At 38.6% G+C, this 15750-nt stretch overlaps 1 protein-coding gene across 2 annotated transcripts; it reads left to right on the top strand.

Annotated features, from left to right (window-relative positions):
- Positions 1–3521: 3521 nt before the first annotated feature.
- On the top strand, positions 3522–14701 carry LOC110067213 (gamma-aminobutyric acid receptor subunit beta-3-like). 2 transcript variants are annotated; one of them, XM_089275104.1, is made up of 10 exons: positions 3522–3703; positions 6642–6772; positions 7356–7423; positions 8396–8622; positions 9070–9152; positions 9867–10001; positions 10701–10765; positions 11024–11173; positions 11915–12067; positions 12654–14701. In XM_089275104.1, the coding sequence occupies exons 1-10, from the start codon at positions 3630–3632 to the stop codon at positions 12939–12941; spliced, it is 1374 nt and encodes a 457-aa protein (XP_089131230.1). In that variant the 5' UTR covers positions 3522–3629; the 3' UTR covers positions 12942–14701. The 2 variants fall into 2 exon arrangements, with proteins under 2 accessions (XP_089131230.1, XP_089131229.1); XM_089275103.1 differs by having other exon boundaries at positions 3523–3703; positions 12651–14701.
- Positions 14702–15750: the final 1049 nt, after the last annotated feature.

Here is a 15750-nt window from a genome sequence, read left to right as displayed (position 1 = left end):
ACGTTTCAAAAAATCGATACGGGCTTAGACAGAGCCAATTTGTTTTCGCTGTTTCTAAGTCCATAGTCCGTGCTGAATGGGTTAAATAGGCCTTTCAGGTACTCCAGAGGCTCATCATTCAAAGTTTTAAACATCAATTTCAATTTTTCCTTTTTCCTTCTGATATAGAGATTATCCTATCCTAGCTTACCGCGGAGGGCGGTAGCGCTAGAATAGTAATCAGACTTAGCGCGATTTTGTAGTTTTTGTAATTTGTCGGCTAACTCGTTGTTACACCCAGCATCAAATTCGCCGGTATCCAATTATACAGCCGGGTGGAGAGAGGACTTGTGAGAGTTAAGTGTCTTACCCAAGAACACAACACAGTGTCCCCGGCCAGGGTTCGAACCAGGACCGCTCGATCCGGAGACGAGCGCACTAACTATGAGACCACCGCGCCTCTTTCTAGGGGCCATTTATTTTGTTATCCAACGTTCTTTGCTTACGTCCTTGTTCAAGTCCTTTCGGCGGACTTATCTCCCTAAACTCGTCCAGAAAGCTGTCTTAAGTATATTTGGTTACGGGTTTCGACGGATATTGGGATAAAGCAGGCGGCAAAGTTTGGACAAGTTTCCCACCTAAACCCGTCCCGTCCGTTTTCACTCTAGTAAGGGAAAATCGCGGACAAGTTTCCTGTCCCTTGTGTAAATTCGTCCAGTGATGTGTTAACGAAGCAATGTCAAAATCGACGCGAGGAACACACAGCCATTTTGGAGGAGCTACCTCAGGCACGGGGCATTTTTAAAATTTAGAACACACTTTGGATATTTGCTTTTCTTAATCTGTCTCGATCTTCCTACAATATACCAACCATCGTTGTTAAAGTTATTATGGACGCCGGCGGTTTTTTTTTTTTTCAAGATTAATGCTATTTTCAGTTTCGTTTTATAAACCGCATGACGTGTACTTCGAATTCAGAGAAATAGCTCCTCAAACTCAGATAATATTGTGTTGAACTTTGAAAAAAACTTAATCGACCTTAATCGACCACTCTGCCAACCCACCGTTTGAGGGTTGCTGGTGATATATCATAAATAACTACAGAAGTGAAAGTTAGTTAATCGTGCGAGGTCTGCTAACAAAGAGTTTCACCTCGTTTGATACTGGCATATAAATTAATTTCATTTGTATTCTTGTAAGTGCATTTATAATAATACTTGTCAACAAAACGTAGGTAGCCTGTATTCGATGTGGAACACGCTTTTGTCACAGACAAGTCACGTTGTACGATTTGGAGTTATTTCTTGTCCCCAGCCTCCCCTCGGCGATGGCGACTGTTTACACCTTTTCGCATGGATGGAACTTATTTCGTCCGTGCTGTGGTTGTCTTGTGGCGGCGCAGCATGTTTAAAACCTCACCATCCTCACTAGATGAAATGTTTATGGACAAGTACAAATAAGCTAACCCTGCCAGTAATCATAAAATTAAGTCTCCTTGAAGGAAAATGAAAAGCCTGATAGCCGATTGGCTCACGTTTTTCTCAATATCCCATGATTTGTTCAGCGCGAGGAAGTGCAAAGATTTATTTAGCGGATAATTTCTTGAAAATAATAATAAATTGTGTCGTATCATATTATATTTTTCGCGTTGCGCCCTTTAACTTCAACACGGTCACTTCGAAGAGCCGAGTTAGAACGAAGTAATTACAGTATTTCTATTTTACACGCTTCTATAAACGCCGGAGAGTTTGTTGCGAGTCGTTCACACACCCAGCATTTAATTTATTCAGAACTGTTGACCATTTTGACTGTGAAGATAATGGTTTTTATGGACTTTCACAAATCCTTGATAAATGAATCTGTTTCAGTATAGGTAACGATGGGAGAAGCTGTTTGTGTCAGAAAATACGATAATCAAAGTATATCTGTGTGTTTAAATCAACACAAGCTCTGATTTACATTATATCGACAGTAAAGATCAACACAAATCTAGCTCTAGATATTTTACGTCCGTCCACAGCCAATTTCAGTTCTTATTTATTATTTATAGCTTCCCTTTGCCCAAGCTAAACAAGCTGACCTGAACTAACCTATTTTCAAAAAAATTATCTTTCAAGAAGCAGTTTTCCTGATTAATGATTCGATCGAGGTCAAAACAGTTTTCTCAACTTAGCGTAAACTTCCTTTGGACGTTTAGTTGGTTTCAGTTGTAATACTGAAAAATATTCGGTTATTTTTCGGATTTTAATTAGTTGCGGCAGCTAAAGGTCACATTTGAAAGTCTCAAACTCGTATCACCCCAAAGGCATAGCGTCCCCTCTCGCCCTGGAGCCCTGAAAAGACAAAAACATTCCCAGCGGGAAAACCTGTGTTGGCTTTCATTGGCACGTAAACACGTCCAACGCAAGGTGTTCACGGTTTCAGTTTTAAATGACTTGCTGTCTAGCTTTCCGTGGCTTTGTTTGGCTTAACCACCAACAGTGTCTCGTATCCCATCGGGCCTGTTTTCCCTTTTTTTTATCAAGAAGAAGTTCAATTAGAATCTGCATACTAGCATATTTTTACATGTTATTTTTTCTTCTCGAACGTTTATAATCACACATGGGTAGTCTAATTTGCGTCCATTGAAGAGAAACACATTCTAGCGCCAGCGTCATGCGAAAAAAAAAAAAAAAGCTTGATATATCTTCACTTTTGCAGCGGATGAAATGCGTGACAGACGTTTTGTTTACAATGATTTATCTATTTTTATTTTATCAAGTTCGCATCAAACACACTCGAAACAGTACGTTTCTAAAACACGCTTATCTTTAAACATTTTGTTTCTCTTTCAGTTCATCAACTTTGTAACCATACAGATTGCTTTCTTTGGTCAAATACAACAATAGAATAGGTGCCAGTATTATTTTGCTCACATCAGCTAATCGATCGGTCAAAAAAAAAAAAATAAATAAGTTTTTAGTCTTGAAAGCCAAGAAAAAATACTACAAAGGATCGATATGACAGTTTCAGTATTTTCTAATTTATGCTTTGCGTCGAGTTTAAAGACAAGATTATCTTGATCTTTTAGGACTGTAATCGTTACCAATCATTCTGAAAGTTCTCCTCAATAAAGCAATAACAGATGTTTCTCTTTTGGGGGGAAGAATTTTCTTTTAGAAGTGAAACGTATCTGATTCAGGAGACTTGGGGAAAATCTAATACTCTTGTCGTTAATCACTGCTGTAAGGTTCAATGGCAATTGCAAATACTGGTTTTAAACGTGAGGAAATATTTTAAAAAGATTCTCCGTTGAAATCAAAGGAAAAACAGGGAGATAATATCTTGCGATTAAAAGAACTGTTATTTTTCTTTAGTTCATTTCCATTCCTTCTTCCATAAGGCCTTATTAAAAAGCATTTCTTTTTTGTTTACAGCATTCAAGCGCTCAAAGCGTTGTTTTTGTTTTTCCGTCTTCGACTTCGGCACATTGCATTCACTTTACTTGCTTCGAATTGGCTTACCTTATTATAATCAGCTCACCCATTTAAATGTTGATTCATAACTTAAGCGCAGCGCACCTGTCCTAGACTTAAATATGCACAGAATACCTTGAGCGACTTCATTTTATTCAGGAGAACGCCCTGTTTGAAGAAGATCGAGCCGCAAAGATGCTCCCGCTAACCATCACAATCCTATTTTTTCTGGGAAACCATGCGTTTGCAGTTGATGTGAATTTAACCAGGTAAATTGCAAAACGATTTTCCCTCTCTGTAAGGCAGAGTTGGTAGATTTTTCTTTAGCTAATCACAAGTGATTCTAACGCCCTTTGGCATTTTGCGATTAAAAAATGCCTTATTTCGGTGCGTATGTCCACATATAATGAATTCAATTTATTAGAGCTATGCATTTACTCTAAGGCTTGGTAACTATGTTATGTTTACAGAGGGACTACCTCGCGCTCGAGAGCGACACATCTTCTTCTAACATTCAGTTTGTTTTTATAACTTCATTTCTGTACACTTTTTTTTTCAGTTTTGTTTTGCACTGCTCTCAGCATTCTGAACAAGGATTTCCCTTTATTTTTCAAAGAACTTATGTTAACGTATACCATGCAATGGATCAGATTTGATGCATTTGACATCAGTAAGATTAGGAAGTTGTTTTAGCGTGTAGAGTTTATACGACTGACAGAAACGGATTCGGATATTTACATATAGTCGTTAAAAAAGAAATTGCGGCCATAACCTCAGAATTACACGACCGGGGGCCGCGACTTTTATAGCCTTAATTAAACTGAACGAAAATATATATCTGACACCCTGATGCTCGAAACTTAAGGATCTATACAATTCGTTTTAAAAATTTATCTCTATTTTCAATGATTCTTTGTATTCCATCCAAGTTGGAAATACACCCCACGTACGTCCATGCCACTTTAAGTGGATTTAGCCAAGAAAGGTAGAGAATTATTTTACGTTTGGACTGAAATAACATCAGGAAGAATGGAATTATTTTTTACGTGCCCACGAAACGTTTGCAAAATCTCCACAGGGGTCAGTTCCTTTCATATTCATTTCTTCGTTTGTTTTGAATATTTCCAGAAAATTTTATGTCGGAGTCTTTTTTATACAATAAGAACTACTGTTTCTTCCAGCGATGTTTTAATTTAACAGATAAAATGGTTGAAAAAATGGTTGAAAATGAAACCGATGCGAAACCTTTTGGAAACGTTGCCATGAATAAAGGAAACGATCGAAAAGCAATTTTGTTTTTTTTCTTTTGTGGTACAAAGATAAATTATCCGTATTATCCTTTAGATTAACTTTTTTAATTAACATAATTGTGATTCCCTGAGAGTCCCTCAATATTTAACATCCCACAAGCGAGTTCGAAAACACAGCGCACTAGTATTGCTAAAATGCACCCAAACGTTTAAATAAACATCAATTCTTCGAAGCCCCGATCTGAAAGACCAAAATGGTATAAAATTCTTTGAAAAACCTCTTTTGAACTTAAAACCCAAGGCGACATGAATGGTTACTTGTAATTAACAGCTGGGTTTTTTGTAATCTTTTGTGCTCATAGATGTATAGTTTTTTCTTATCTTTCTTCTGTTAAGCCAATGACATTAAGGTCTGTTAATTTCCTTTATGAATTGAATCACACTTCACAGTATATTTGTTCCAATTCTCGATCCTCTAATGCTCTTCATTGGGTCGAATTTGCAGGCACCGTCACATTTTGATTTCCCACACTTACTGTAGTCCTATCAAACTCGTATTTCACCACAAAGTCTCCTTTTACCCAATCACAATGACAATTTTTCCTTACCTACATTTGTCAATTTTTCTTTTTTACTGGAAATTTTTTACTCGAAAAAAAAAACATGCATTTTGAATGTAATTGTAAGAAATAAATACGCATTGTGCTATATCAAACTATATATACTGAAGAATCTCGCAGGGTCAACAAGGATGATTGTAAACCCAAACGATATCTATAGAAGCTAGCGTTTCAGTGAATTATAAATTATCCTAAAAATACCTCAACTACTGGACTACAATTTCCTTAACGAAATAAATTAGTGGTGTTTTAAGTTGCTAAAAGCACGAACGAAAAATGTACGTTTTCTTTTCCATACCAGTCCAAAATTTGATATTTATTTTTCGAAAAGTCGAATAATTTCAATGCATGACTTAATCCTGCAAAAATGTCAGAAATCTGTCTTGGTTTCAGACTTATTGGAGCCACCAATGTATTTCAAATTCTAATAGAGAATGTTTCCTCAACATGTCTTAATGAAATCAATTTTCCAAAAAATAAAAGTATGTAATATGTAAAAAATGATATAATCGGCGGTACCCGTTTTTATGACAGCGAGTAGCGCACACGTTATACTGACCGAAAGAAGTCTATATTTACTCCATAAAGGTGGTCATCGATCGAACGTAAAGTTCGAGAAAAAAGCAGGCGAGCAGCGAAATCGCTTTGTTGACTTTGTTTATATTAAAACAGAGACAACCATTACATGGTATCAGACAAACATACCACGTGATGCGCATTCAAATCACTGCCTTTGTGTTTATTGTACATAAACCAAGAGAGGATGTATTGTCTCAGATATTGGCCTTATTTAGCTAAATTAAACCTGCTAAGTTATTTTTAGAGATGTTAGCCAGTCCTCCTGCGTTTAATGTTACAATGGGCGACGCCTATTTGTTTTCGTGGAGGGTGAAAATACGTGTAAAGTCCACGTGAATGAAATTCGTGTCACAGTTTGGCTAATTCTAGACCTTGCCGTAATTCCTGAAGCCTGGAGTGCCGTAAAAATAACACGAGAGGATTTCTTCAGGAAAAAGGCCTATAAGTAACTCTCTCACCCTTCATGATATAGACTGCACGAAATAAATGCAGCATTCATTCTGATGATGTGCTGCACATATTTCGCGCCTTATTTTCTGTTCTACCATTCTTCCCTGTGATAAGAATGAAATCGTTCAATTGCTGTTTTGTGGCAAGGCAGCATCTGCTATTCAAATATTTTCAATAGTTGTTAGGACCGTGTGAAAATTCGACCAATACTAATAATAATGGTGCTATTTCTGCCGGGTATGTTCTCATTTGACTAATCTGGAAAAAAGGCTAGTACCCTCAGTTGTGATTTTCTCTCCATTCTACAGGCCCGTGACCGAAGCCACCAAACCACTTCAACAGCTGTCAACACCAAACTCATCCGGGGATATTAATGTTACTTCGCTGATAGCTAAGCTACTCATCGGTTATGACAAGAGACTTCGCCCTAACTTCGGAGGTGAGGAAAACAATTTTTGTTTGCTAATTGTTTTATATCGTGTGTGTGCCTTGCTTGTAATCGCCGATATTAAGTCGTCACGCATTCCTTCTTGATACATCTTGCGTGACAACGACCACGATCGAGTGCGAGTCCTTAAAGGAGCTACGTCACGGTTTGCACATCTTGAAAAGCTCAGCCTAGAATTGTCAAATTCGTCGTTTTTTTCTTCCTCCATACTTAGCCATCTTTGTTCCTTTGTGTTTCGTTAATATCTCTTTGGCGTTTCTCTATTTTAGTAAACTACTATTTACAGGTTTTCAATTTAAAGCTTATTCTGCAAGTGGCTGAAATAACAAAAAATATTGTGACTGAGCTCCTTTAACCTGCGATCAGGCGTTCGTTTCTTGGCGACCTTCTCCCGTCCGCCCGTTACGTTTGTTCTCCCGTTCGCCTGATCGCAGGCTAGCGAAAGCTTTGCGAATGAAACGTTTTTCCTGTGGGAATATCACATGCACGATTTTTTTTTTCTTTTTAAGACCTTCACTCTGTTCGAATCCTTCTGATTAAGTTGCATTTACAAATGTATTTTTCTCTATCCTAGGCGACCCCGTTGGTGTATCTGTGACCGTATTTATTGAGTTTATTGGTGACATCGACGAAATCAACATGGTATGATTGTTTTCTTCGATCATCTACTGCACATTACACAGTGGAGTTTTCTCATACTACGCGATCAAATCTTATTCCTCGAGTAATCCCATACGGATCGGGCCCAAAACAATTGCTCTGTGATTTAATTTCAGCGCGAAAGAAACTCGTATTTCTTGCAATCACCTTACTCTCACCTGTACGACACGTGTAAAATGTCAGGAAACTTTCTCGATTGATTATAAGGTATGGAATCAAAAGTAGGTTTTCCCTAAAAAAAAAATTAAGCGGTGCGCCAGAAACTTGAAAGCTTTCAAAAAATGCATTACCAAGTGGATTAAGAATATACAGGCTAAACTACGTTATTCAAACCCCCATTATAGCCTGTTTAGTCTAGAGACTGAAAAAATTCTGATTTGGGAAGTCAGAAAAAAGTAGCTGAGTAGAAAAACAACTGCAGCACATTCGGCAAAAGGAACCTGAAATGAATGAGAGGTTCTAACGACGGGTGTGTTCTTGCTTAGAATGTAGTATTATTATATTAGGCTTGTTGTTAGATCAGCAGCAAGCACCTTTTCGTCTTATGAAGTAAATAATACAGTGTCGAAAAACCCCCGAAACTCCGTAAAAACATATAACAAGGTTTTAGGCTAACTTATAGCCTGCGTAGCAAGCATTTCCGTGGGGTTTGGAAGCAAAGAAAGACCGAGGAACGGGATTTTCGGTGTTTTGTCTGCGCGGAAAATGGGGCGAGAGCCAAAAAAAGAAAGAGGGGGGTGGGAGAGGGGAAGGAAGGAAGGAAGGTTTCCTTCCTTCCCCTCTCCCACCCCCCCCCCCCCCTCTTTTACTCGCTCCATTTTTCGCGCTGTAATTCTTTGCTCTCGAACCCCACAGAAACGCTTGCTACGCAGACTAGCTAACTTAGGAAAATCAGGGTATTTCCCTGTGGATTTTTGTCCTCTTAACACGATGTAAAATAATATCCTATGACAGGAGTTTACAACGATCATGTACTTCCGACAATACTGGAAGGACGAGCGCTTAAAATACAACCAGACAGGATACCGTAAGAGGCTGGCTTTCAATCCTGAAATGCTCAAGTTTATCTGGGTACCAGATACTCATTTCCCCGGGATTAAGGACGGACTCAAGCACGCAATCACAGACACTAATGAGGTCATCCGATTGTGGCCTGATGGCTCCGTGTTGTACAGCATGAGGTTGGTTCATGTAAGATACTCAAAAAGTTACAATTAGGTGTCGAGTGATAAATATATGCTATTTGCCGGCTGGGAGGTCCGTATAGTGAAAAACTGTGACGGAATTCAATTCACTATATACGGACCGACCCTAAGCCGGTAAATGACTTCATTATTTTTTCGTCTCTCCCTGAAATCACTTTTATAATTGTCAAGGAAAATCCGGACCGCACCGGCCAAGAACCAATCAGATTGAAGGATTTGTTACCGTGCCCTCTTGGAAAAAATATAAATCTCAGTATCTCTCTAGCTGTCTACTTTCAAACATCATACTTGCATTTTGTCATGGACGACGTTGTCTTGACTCTCCCTCTCTCAATCGTAAGCAATTTCAAAGAAATATCAATATGATACGCTTTATGAAATCACTGTGGTACACTTCTCTTTTTCTGTCTTTTGTCTTTTAAGGCTTAAAGTAATATCACAGTGCCCCATGAACCTGATAAACTTTCCAATGGATAAACAGAAATGTCACTTGAACATAGAGGCTTGTAAGTCAACTTCAATTTATTTGCGAATTGTGTTTGATGAGAGTAGAATTAAAAATAGTAAACTTCATACATCAGTGTGATAAACCTGCTTTGGATTGCATACAGTGGATGAGCAATTCTTAAGGGTTTCGAGTCAAGTTGATGAATAGTTCTTCATTTGGACTAGGGCTTAGTCAAGCTATCCTACCTAGAGACGTCTACTATTGCCTTTGTTCTTGGCGACAAAGTGAAACAAAAGCAATACACAGCTGTTTCGACAAAGATTGTCCCACAACAGCGCAAAAGCGCACGCGACAAAGCCAATCGGTATTGAGGGTAGTAACAGTTTGGCGCTGTTTGATTGAGGTTCACGGTGTTTAGCTAGAAGAAAAGAGAAGGCATGAATGCACGTGTTTGTGCTGTTTCCTTCTCTAACGCTGAAATACCTTTAGATTTAGTCAACAACTGTAAAACCACCGTTACTCGTAAAAACGTTCGCAATTGTAGCGTTTGCTTTTACGCTTTTGTATTACAACCTTTTCGAAACAGCTGTAAAGTAGGCATCGACAGGCAGGCTAAGTCAAAGCAGAGGTGTGTTCGGCAAATCCAGACGAATTCAGTGCTAATCAGGTAGCTACCTGTTTTTATGTCCTCCTTATTACAAATGAGGAACCTGCCCCCTAGCCTTGTATGTAAAATTCCAGTAGTCGTTCCAACACTGTGTTTGTTATTTAGTCAGTTACGACGACAAAGAGATGACTCTCAGCTGGCACAAAGACAATCCTGTGGCAGTGTCGGACAAAATTCAGATTCCAAGCTACACTCTGACAGATTACGAGTATTATTCTTCAGTTGACGAATTTACCACTGGTATGATTTCCAAATAAACTGTTTTGACTCATTTATACCCTCTAGGATCATCCACATTTTCAGTTTCTTTCCTCAACCATCGTGAAAATAAAGCTAAAAGCCTCCATAGACTCTTCATATGGCACGGACAGGTGTGCCTGTGTTGCCCTTTATAATTCAAGTTCACTTTGGTATAACATAGGTTACGAAACTTCACGATGCCATTTGAAGTCATCGTGTTACCCTCGCATGGGATCTACCTGGTTCGGTGATTCAACTTAGTTGGTTTTATAAGCCAGATAATCCGCCATTAAAAACCCAAAATACCTAACTTAATTCCCAATTTCGTCTACAAGACGCGTCTGAAGGAATCATGGTAGTTGTATTCATCATCTGGGACTGGATATTTGATTTGATGAATTCAAGTATCATGATTCCCTGCAGGTGCGTCTCATACCGGAAATTGGCCATTAGCCGATGGTAAACAAACAGTTTACAAAAATTCCAAAATTTCTTAGGCCCTCATTGGCAAGTTTTTATTGAGAAGAGGAGCAGATGAAAATTGCTCTCGCTTTCCTTCTTATTCCTCTAGTTTTTTGATAACAAAAGGATAACAACAAATTGTGATTTCGTTTCAAATATTTTGGTTAAACATCATGCTCCTGTGCCACAGAACGATGCACGGTTAATAAATGTTTTATAATTTAATTAACTCCATAGGAAGCTACTCGTTACTGACCATTGAATTTGATTTGACTCGTCGACTGGGATTCCACATGATTCAGGTTCGATTATAGTGATAAGAATTTTTTTTCTTTCCATGCAGTAGCTGTGGTATTCCCGTAGTTCTTAGATAGTGCATGAATGATATCACAGTTTTGTATAGCAAAGCTCGTAGGCTCAAGTCCCGGGGGCTACTCCACAAAGTTTTTGTTGGGAGTGTGCTGCTCAAATCCTGTACCCTGTCCATCCTATTTCAGATCAAAATCGTCCAAATCTATCGAATTTCGAATAGATTTAACCCTGATCTTATTCTGTCGCAGATTTATTTGCCCTGCTATTTAATCGTGGTGTTGGCTTGGGTCAGTTTTTGGGTGGACCGCGAACAAACGGCAGCCAGGATTGCCATGGGAATCACCACTGTGCTCACCATGGCAACGCTGATTGGTAGTGCCAGGACTTCTCTGCCGAAGGTACGATGTTCATAATGTTTTGCAAACTACTTATTTTGCTACATCTTGGGAGACCCAGTCTATGTTAGTTGGGGCAAGGAAAAGTGGAAAAATCGAAGAAGAAAATTTGAAGACAAATCCCCTAGCTAAGGACCGAGTCTTACTGCTCCAGTTCTAATCAGCTCTGTGATTGCTGCCTTCTGATTGGGCAAAAAAAAAATCCTTTGTAGTATTTTATCCAATCGGGAATCATCGGGTTCACAGTACGTTTTACATGTTCTAATAAGGGGCCTACACAAAAGCTAGTTCGTTCATCATATCTGTATTGCTTACTTAGCAATATTTTACTCTAAAAGAATAATACAAAGAATTTTTCTTTCCATCGAGAAGCCAGCATTCACAGAAGTGTATCCAGGGCCTCGTCGTGTTACGCAGTAACCTCTCTGACAGCTATAGGCTCAGTTAATTGTAATAAAGACTATTCAGGTCAAGAATTTAAACCATAAACAGTTTCAATTAATGTTTGTTGCTTTTGCATTTAATAATTGATATTGTGATCGACGGAAGAGCATCCTACAATAAGCCGCTGTGGTAGCAAAACCCGATTCACACTATTTATTCTAATCGGAGGATGATAAAGTCCTCTTCGCTAACCATTTTCTGGAGTTTCTTAAGCATGCAACAGAATTCTGTTTATTTGTAGCTGGCTCTTGTTGTCTAGAACACCCTGAAGAAACCTAACACGCATTATCTTTACCTCAGGTGTCGTACGTCAAATCCCTGGAGTGGTTTCTTATAATGTGCTTCCTGTTCGTGTTTTCCGCCATTTTGGAATATGCCTTTGTTTCTTATCTGGTGTTCAAGCAGCGAGAACAAGAACGAGCAAAGATCGGCATGAAAAAGAAGCATGACGAGGTAAGCCATATACGTTCTGCTTTTAGTGCACTCTAACTTTAAGGAAATCTTGGCTAAAACAGGTTTGTCCCAAATCACAAGTTGATGTTTGTGTTAAACTGTTTACGCGATTTGAGGTAGATAATTCTTTGCCTGTTTTGGATGCTGGACGTTTCGTTTCGGCTGTCTGAGGATGTCAAATTTCCCACGCGCCGCCATGTTCATTTTTGCGAAGCTTGATGGAGTTGGACTTTCACAAAATACATCAATGTGTGAATCTAGAGATATAAAAGTGCCTCTAATCATGTACAATTCATATTCGGGATGAAAAAGTACAGTTCCAACAAGAAATAGTCCTCTGTAGACTCCATATTGAGATCTCTGACCAAGTGATTTAAAGTGAAAACCAAACACTTTGTATTCGAACCACTTATAGAGATATCAACAGAAAACCCCAAGGTCAATTAAAGAGAATCAGTAGGTATACGTTGGAACTAAAACTGCTTTTCAGCCAAGATCCCCTTTAAAAATATGTTTTCTGAATGTAGAAAATTGTCCTTTGCTTAGCTTTGTCATTGGCCTTATATATATTCTTTATCTCGAGGAGAAAGCATGCGAAGCAGCAGAGGGAACTGTCGACAACGACAAAACACCGCCATCACCAGGCAGCCGCCCCTCCTCAGGTCAGGAGGCAGTCTGGATCCCAGGGAAACATCAAGTGGAGACTGTGGCCAGACCAGGCAAATGCCGCGGAAGCTCAAAGAAACCTCATGAAGAGTATCATTTTGTCAAGATCCTCAATACTGTGGAATTTTTCTCCAGGCTGCTGTTTCCGATAGTGTTTATCTTCCTGAATGTGGCCTATTGGATCTATTATGGCGGAATTCTGGATTAAGAGTCGCAGGACCTGCAGCTGAGTGTGTCAGTGGTTTAGCTGGCACCCTGATAACTATGCAGTTATGAATTTGTTTTACTGAGCGTGCGCAAAGGGGTGTTGTAATAATTCTGGTTGTTCGTGAACGGTTTTTAGTTCGTTATGTTCAATGGTATTTTAATAAGTTGGCCATTTCGGTCCCAAAAGTTATTCGCAAATTGGCTTGCGGTACGAACGAATTTGTCGTATCAATAAGTCCCCGCTGACAGATGAAATGTAAAGTTTTTACACTAAAAGCATTATCAGTTAATCTTTTGATTGTAAGACAAAGTTTGATGCGGATATAATATTCTGTTTAAAAGAAATAAGGGCTTAAATGTTCATTCTCTTCAAATGTGTAACGGTGCAAACGGGGCCAAAACCTGTTCTTTTCAATCGTAGCGTAAAATGTTAACATAGAGATAGTTTAATCTTTAAAACTTTTATAACAGTAATAGAAAGAGGAGGGCCTCCCAAGGCCCACATGGGCTCTAGGACCCTTAGAATTTTTGCATTATTTCCCGTGTTATCCGTAAATAAATTCTATTGTTCCCTTAAGTTCCGTTAATACTAGAGACATCATTTTTCCATTATATTAATCCAGAATATATATCCCTTGTTCCCTGAAAATAAGTAATCATGATTTCTTGTTTCTGGAAACCCTTTGGAGGTCCCCAAAGAGGCAGACTGATCGAACAAAAATCTTGCTTTGAAGTTTTCTTCCTAAGCAGTAAAGCCTATTAAGAATACTGCTGCTCTAATGAAGTATGTTTGAGTTTAACGATAGATAGCATGAAAATAATGTATATAATTAATGATATATCCGGAAAAGTCTTAGGCCTTTCGTTTTCGAAACTATGTTCACAACAAAAGGGATAATTTTTTTTAGAATGGGCGTAAGTACGAAGGCGATTTCGTATTGTGGCTCATTGGGATTTTCTGATCTCACTCTTTGTAGACTTCTTTCACAATCGCGCATTATCACTAACGCTTTGGTAAATTGGTGGACCCTTAGATACTAGAAAAATTTGGATCTTGCTATGTTATATATCTTGAGTAAAGCGAAACGTGTCTCAGTACATTTATAATTTAGGGGGCTTAAGCACAAACGTTTTTGAGAGACGAACGAGAGCCGCAAGTCGACGTTTCTCGTCTTTGTCGCGTGTTATTGACGTCTCGTTGAAAAATCCAAGATGAAAATGTTGAAACGAGAGCTTTCTACTATTCCAGCTAATTACGGTGTAGTGGAAGGGAGTGGAAGAGGATTTGAGAACGCGCAAGTAAATTGCAATTGACCTCCGTGACTCAAAAACGACTGCAATTAGGGAGGCTTGCCTCCCCCCCTCCCCACCTTGATGTGAATCTAGCTTAAGATTTTTACCAGAAACACTGAACTTGACAAGGCTACTAATCAACGCCTTAATTTCGGTTTGTGGTCTGAATTTGGGTAAAACAATGTTTAAATGTAACCAAACTGTTGCAAAAGACATAGTGGCAATGGTAATGTACGGTTGTAGTAGTAATTCTAAACAGGTTAGAAGTATAAAACTCTACAGACGAAACTACGATTTATGAAGTTGTATCACTCCTATATGTTGTTTATTTTACCTTCTTTGCCAGCATTGGATTGTTTGCAGGGTATCATGTTAATAAGATTTGCGTTAGGGTGGCTGAATTATAGATTAACATGCATACGTAGTGAATATATTACATGAAATTAAAATAAAGCTGCTAAAATGTAACATTACGATGCCTTTATCGTTAAGAATGTTTAACGACAGCACTGGTATATGGATCTTACCTAAAAGATTTAGCAACGTTTCTTCTCGTTTCACTAATCACCTTAAAGCTTCCTTTCCTTACAATGAATGTCAAATGATTGAAAATTGCTGGTTTTCAGTGTCACGCAATTCAAAATAGATCAAACTAAACTCAAAACCGGTCAATAGATAAATTCCAGAATCTGGGAAATGAAAGAAGGTAAATATGCAAAGACTCTCGCCAAAATTCTGGTCACAGCAATTTTTCTTATGCGAGATATGCGGAGAAATTTTTTCTCCAAATTTATAGAGATTTGTATGGAGACGCCATGCTGGTGCCCATCCGTATGGACACCAACATGGCAGCTGGAAACCAACAGAAATATCTGTCACCGAGGTTTGCTACAAAAGCGTGAATTTATCCCTCGAGGAACTCTAAAACATTAAAACAATACTTTTTCTAAGACATGAACTGTTGAGATAGTCAAGTTACCCTAAAATAAGTCACTTTTTTAACCATCATGACAGCTCTCTAGGCCGTCATGTCAATGCTGCGTCACGCTAAAGCTTAGAAATTTAAGCGTAGTGTATCACAAAACCAAGAACCCGTTCGGAGCGAAAATTTGTATGAATATTAGTTTTCAGCAGCTCCTATACATCATTTAAGTAAAATCTCAGGAAGATCAATAGTTTTGTAGTTCGAATTTTAGTGACGTCATGTGAAAACCAGCTATAGAAGAGTGAAAGAAATATTTGGTAGTGGAGGGTGGGTGCTTAGGATAACAAGGGGTTTTTATTGTTGCCAGCTAGTGGACAGATGAAATACCAACAGCATGCATGGCTGGCAGATGAACGTAATACGATTAAATACTACCTCAGGCAGCACTTCAACACTAACTGAATGCAAAGGAGAGATCATCCTTTCTTGCAATGTGACAGTAAAGAATCGAAGATTGAAGAACGAAGTGAGAGGGAAAAGATAGAAAGTTCGCTTTTCTTCGTGGCTTACAAATCGGGTTGGGGTTTGTCAC

The sequence above is a fragment of the Orbicella faveolata genome, unplaced genomic scaffold, assembly GCF_042242905.1.
Source record: "Orbicella faveolata isolate gen_17 unplaced genomic scaffold, um_ofav_v1 contig_36, whole genome shotgun sequence".
NCBI classification, from domain to species: Eukaryota; Metazoa; Cnidaria; class Anthozoa; order Scleractinia; family Merulinidae; genus Orbicella; species Orbicella faveolata.
The sequence above is the reverse complement of the archived record's forward strand: the minus strand, read 5'-3'. Positions and strand labels throughout refer to the sequence as shown.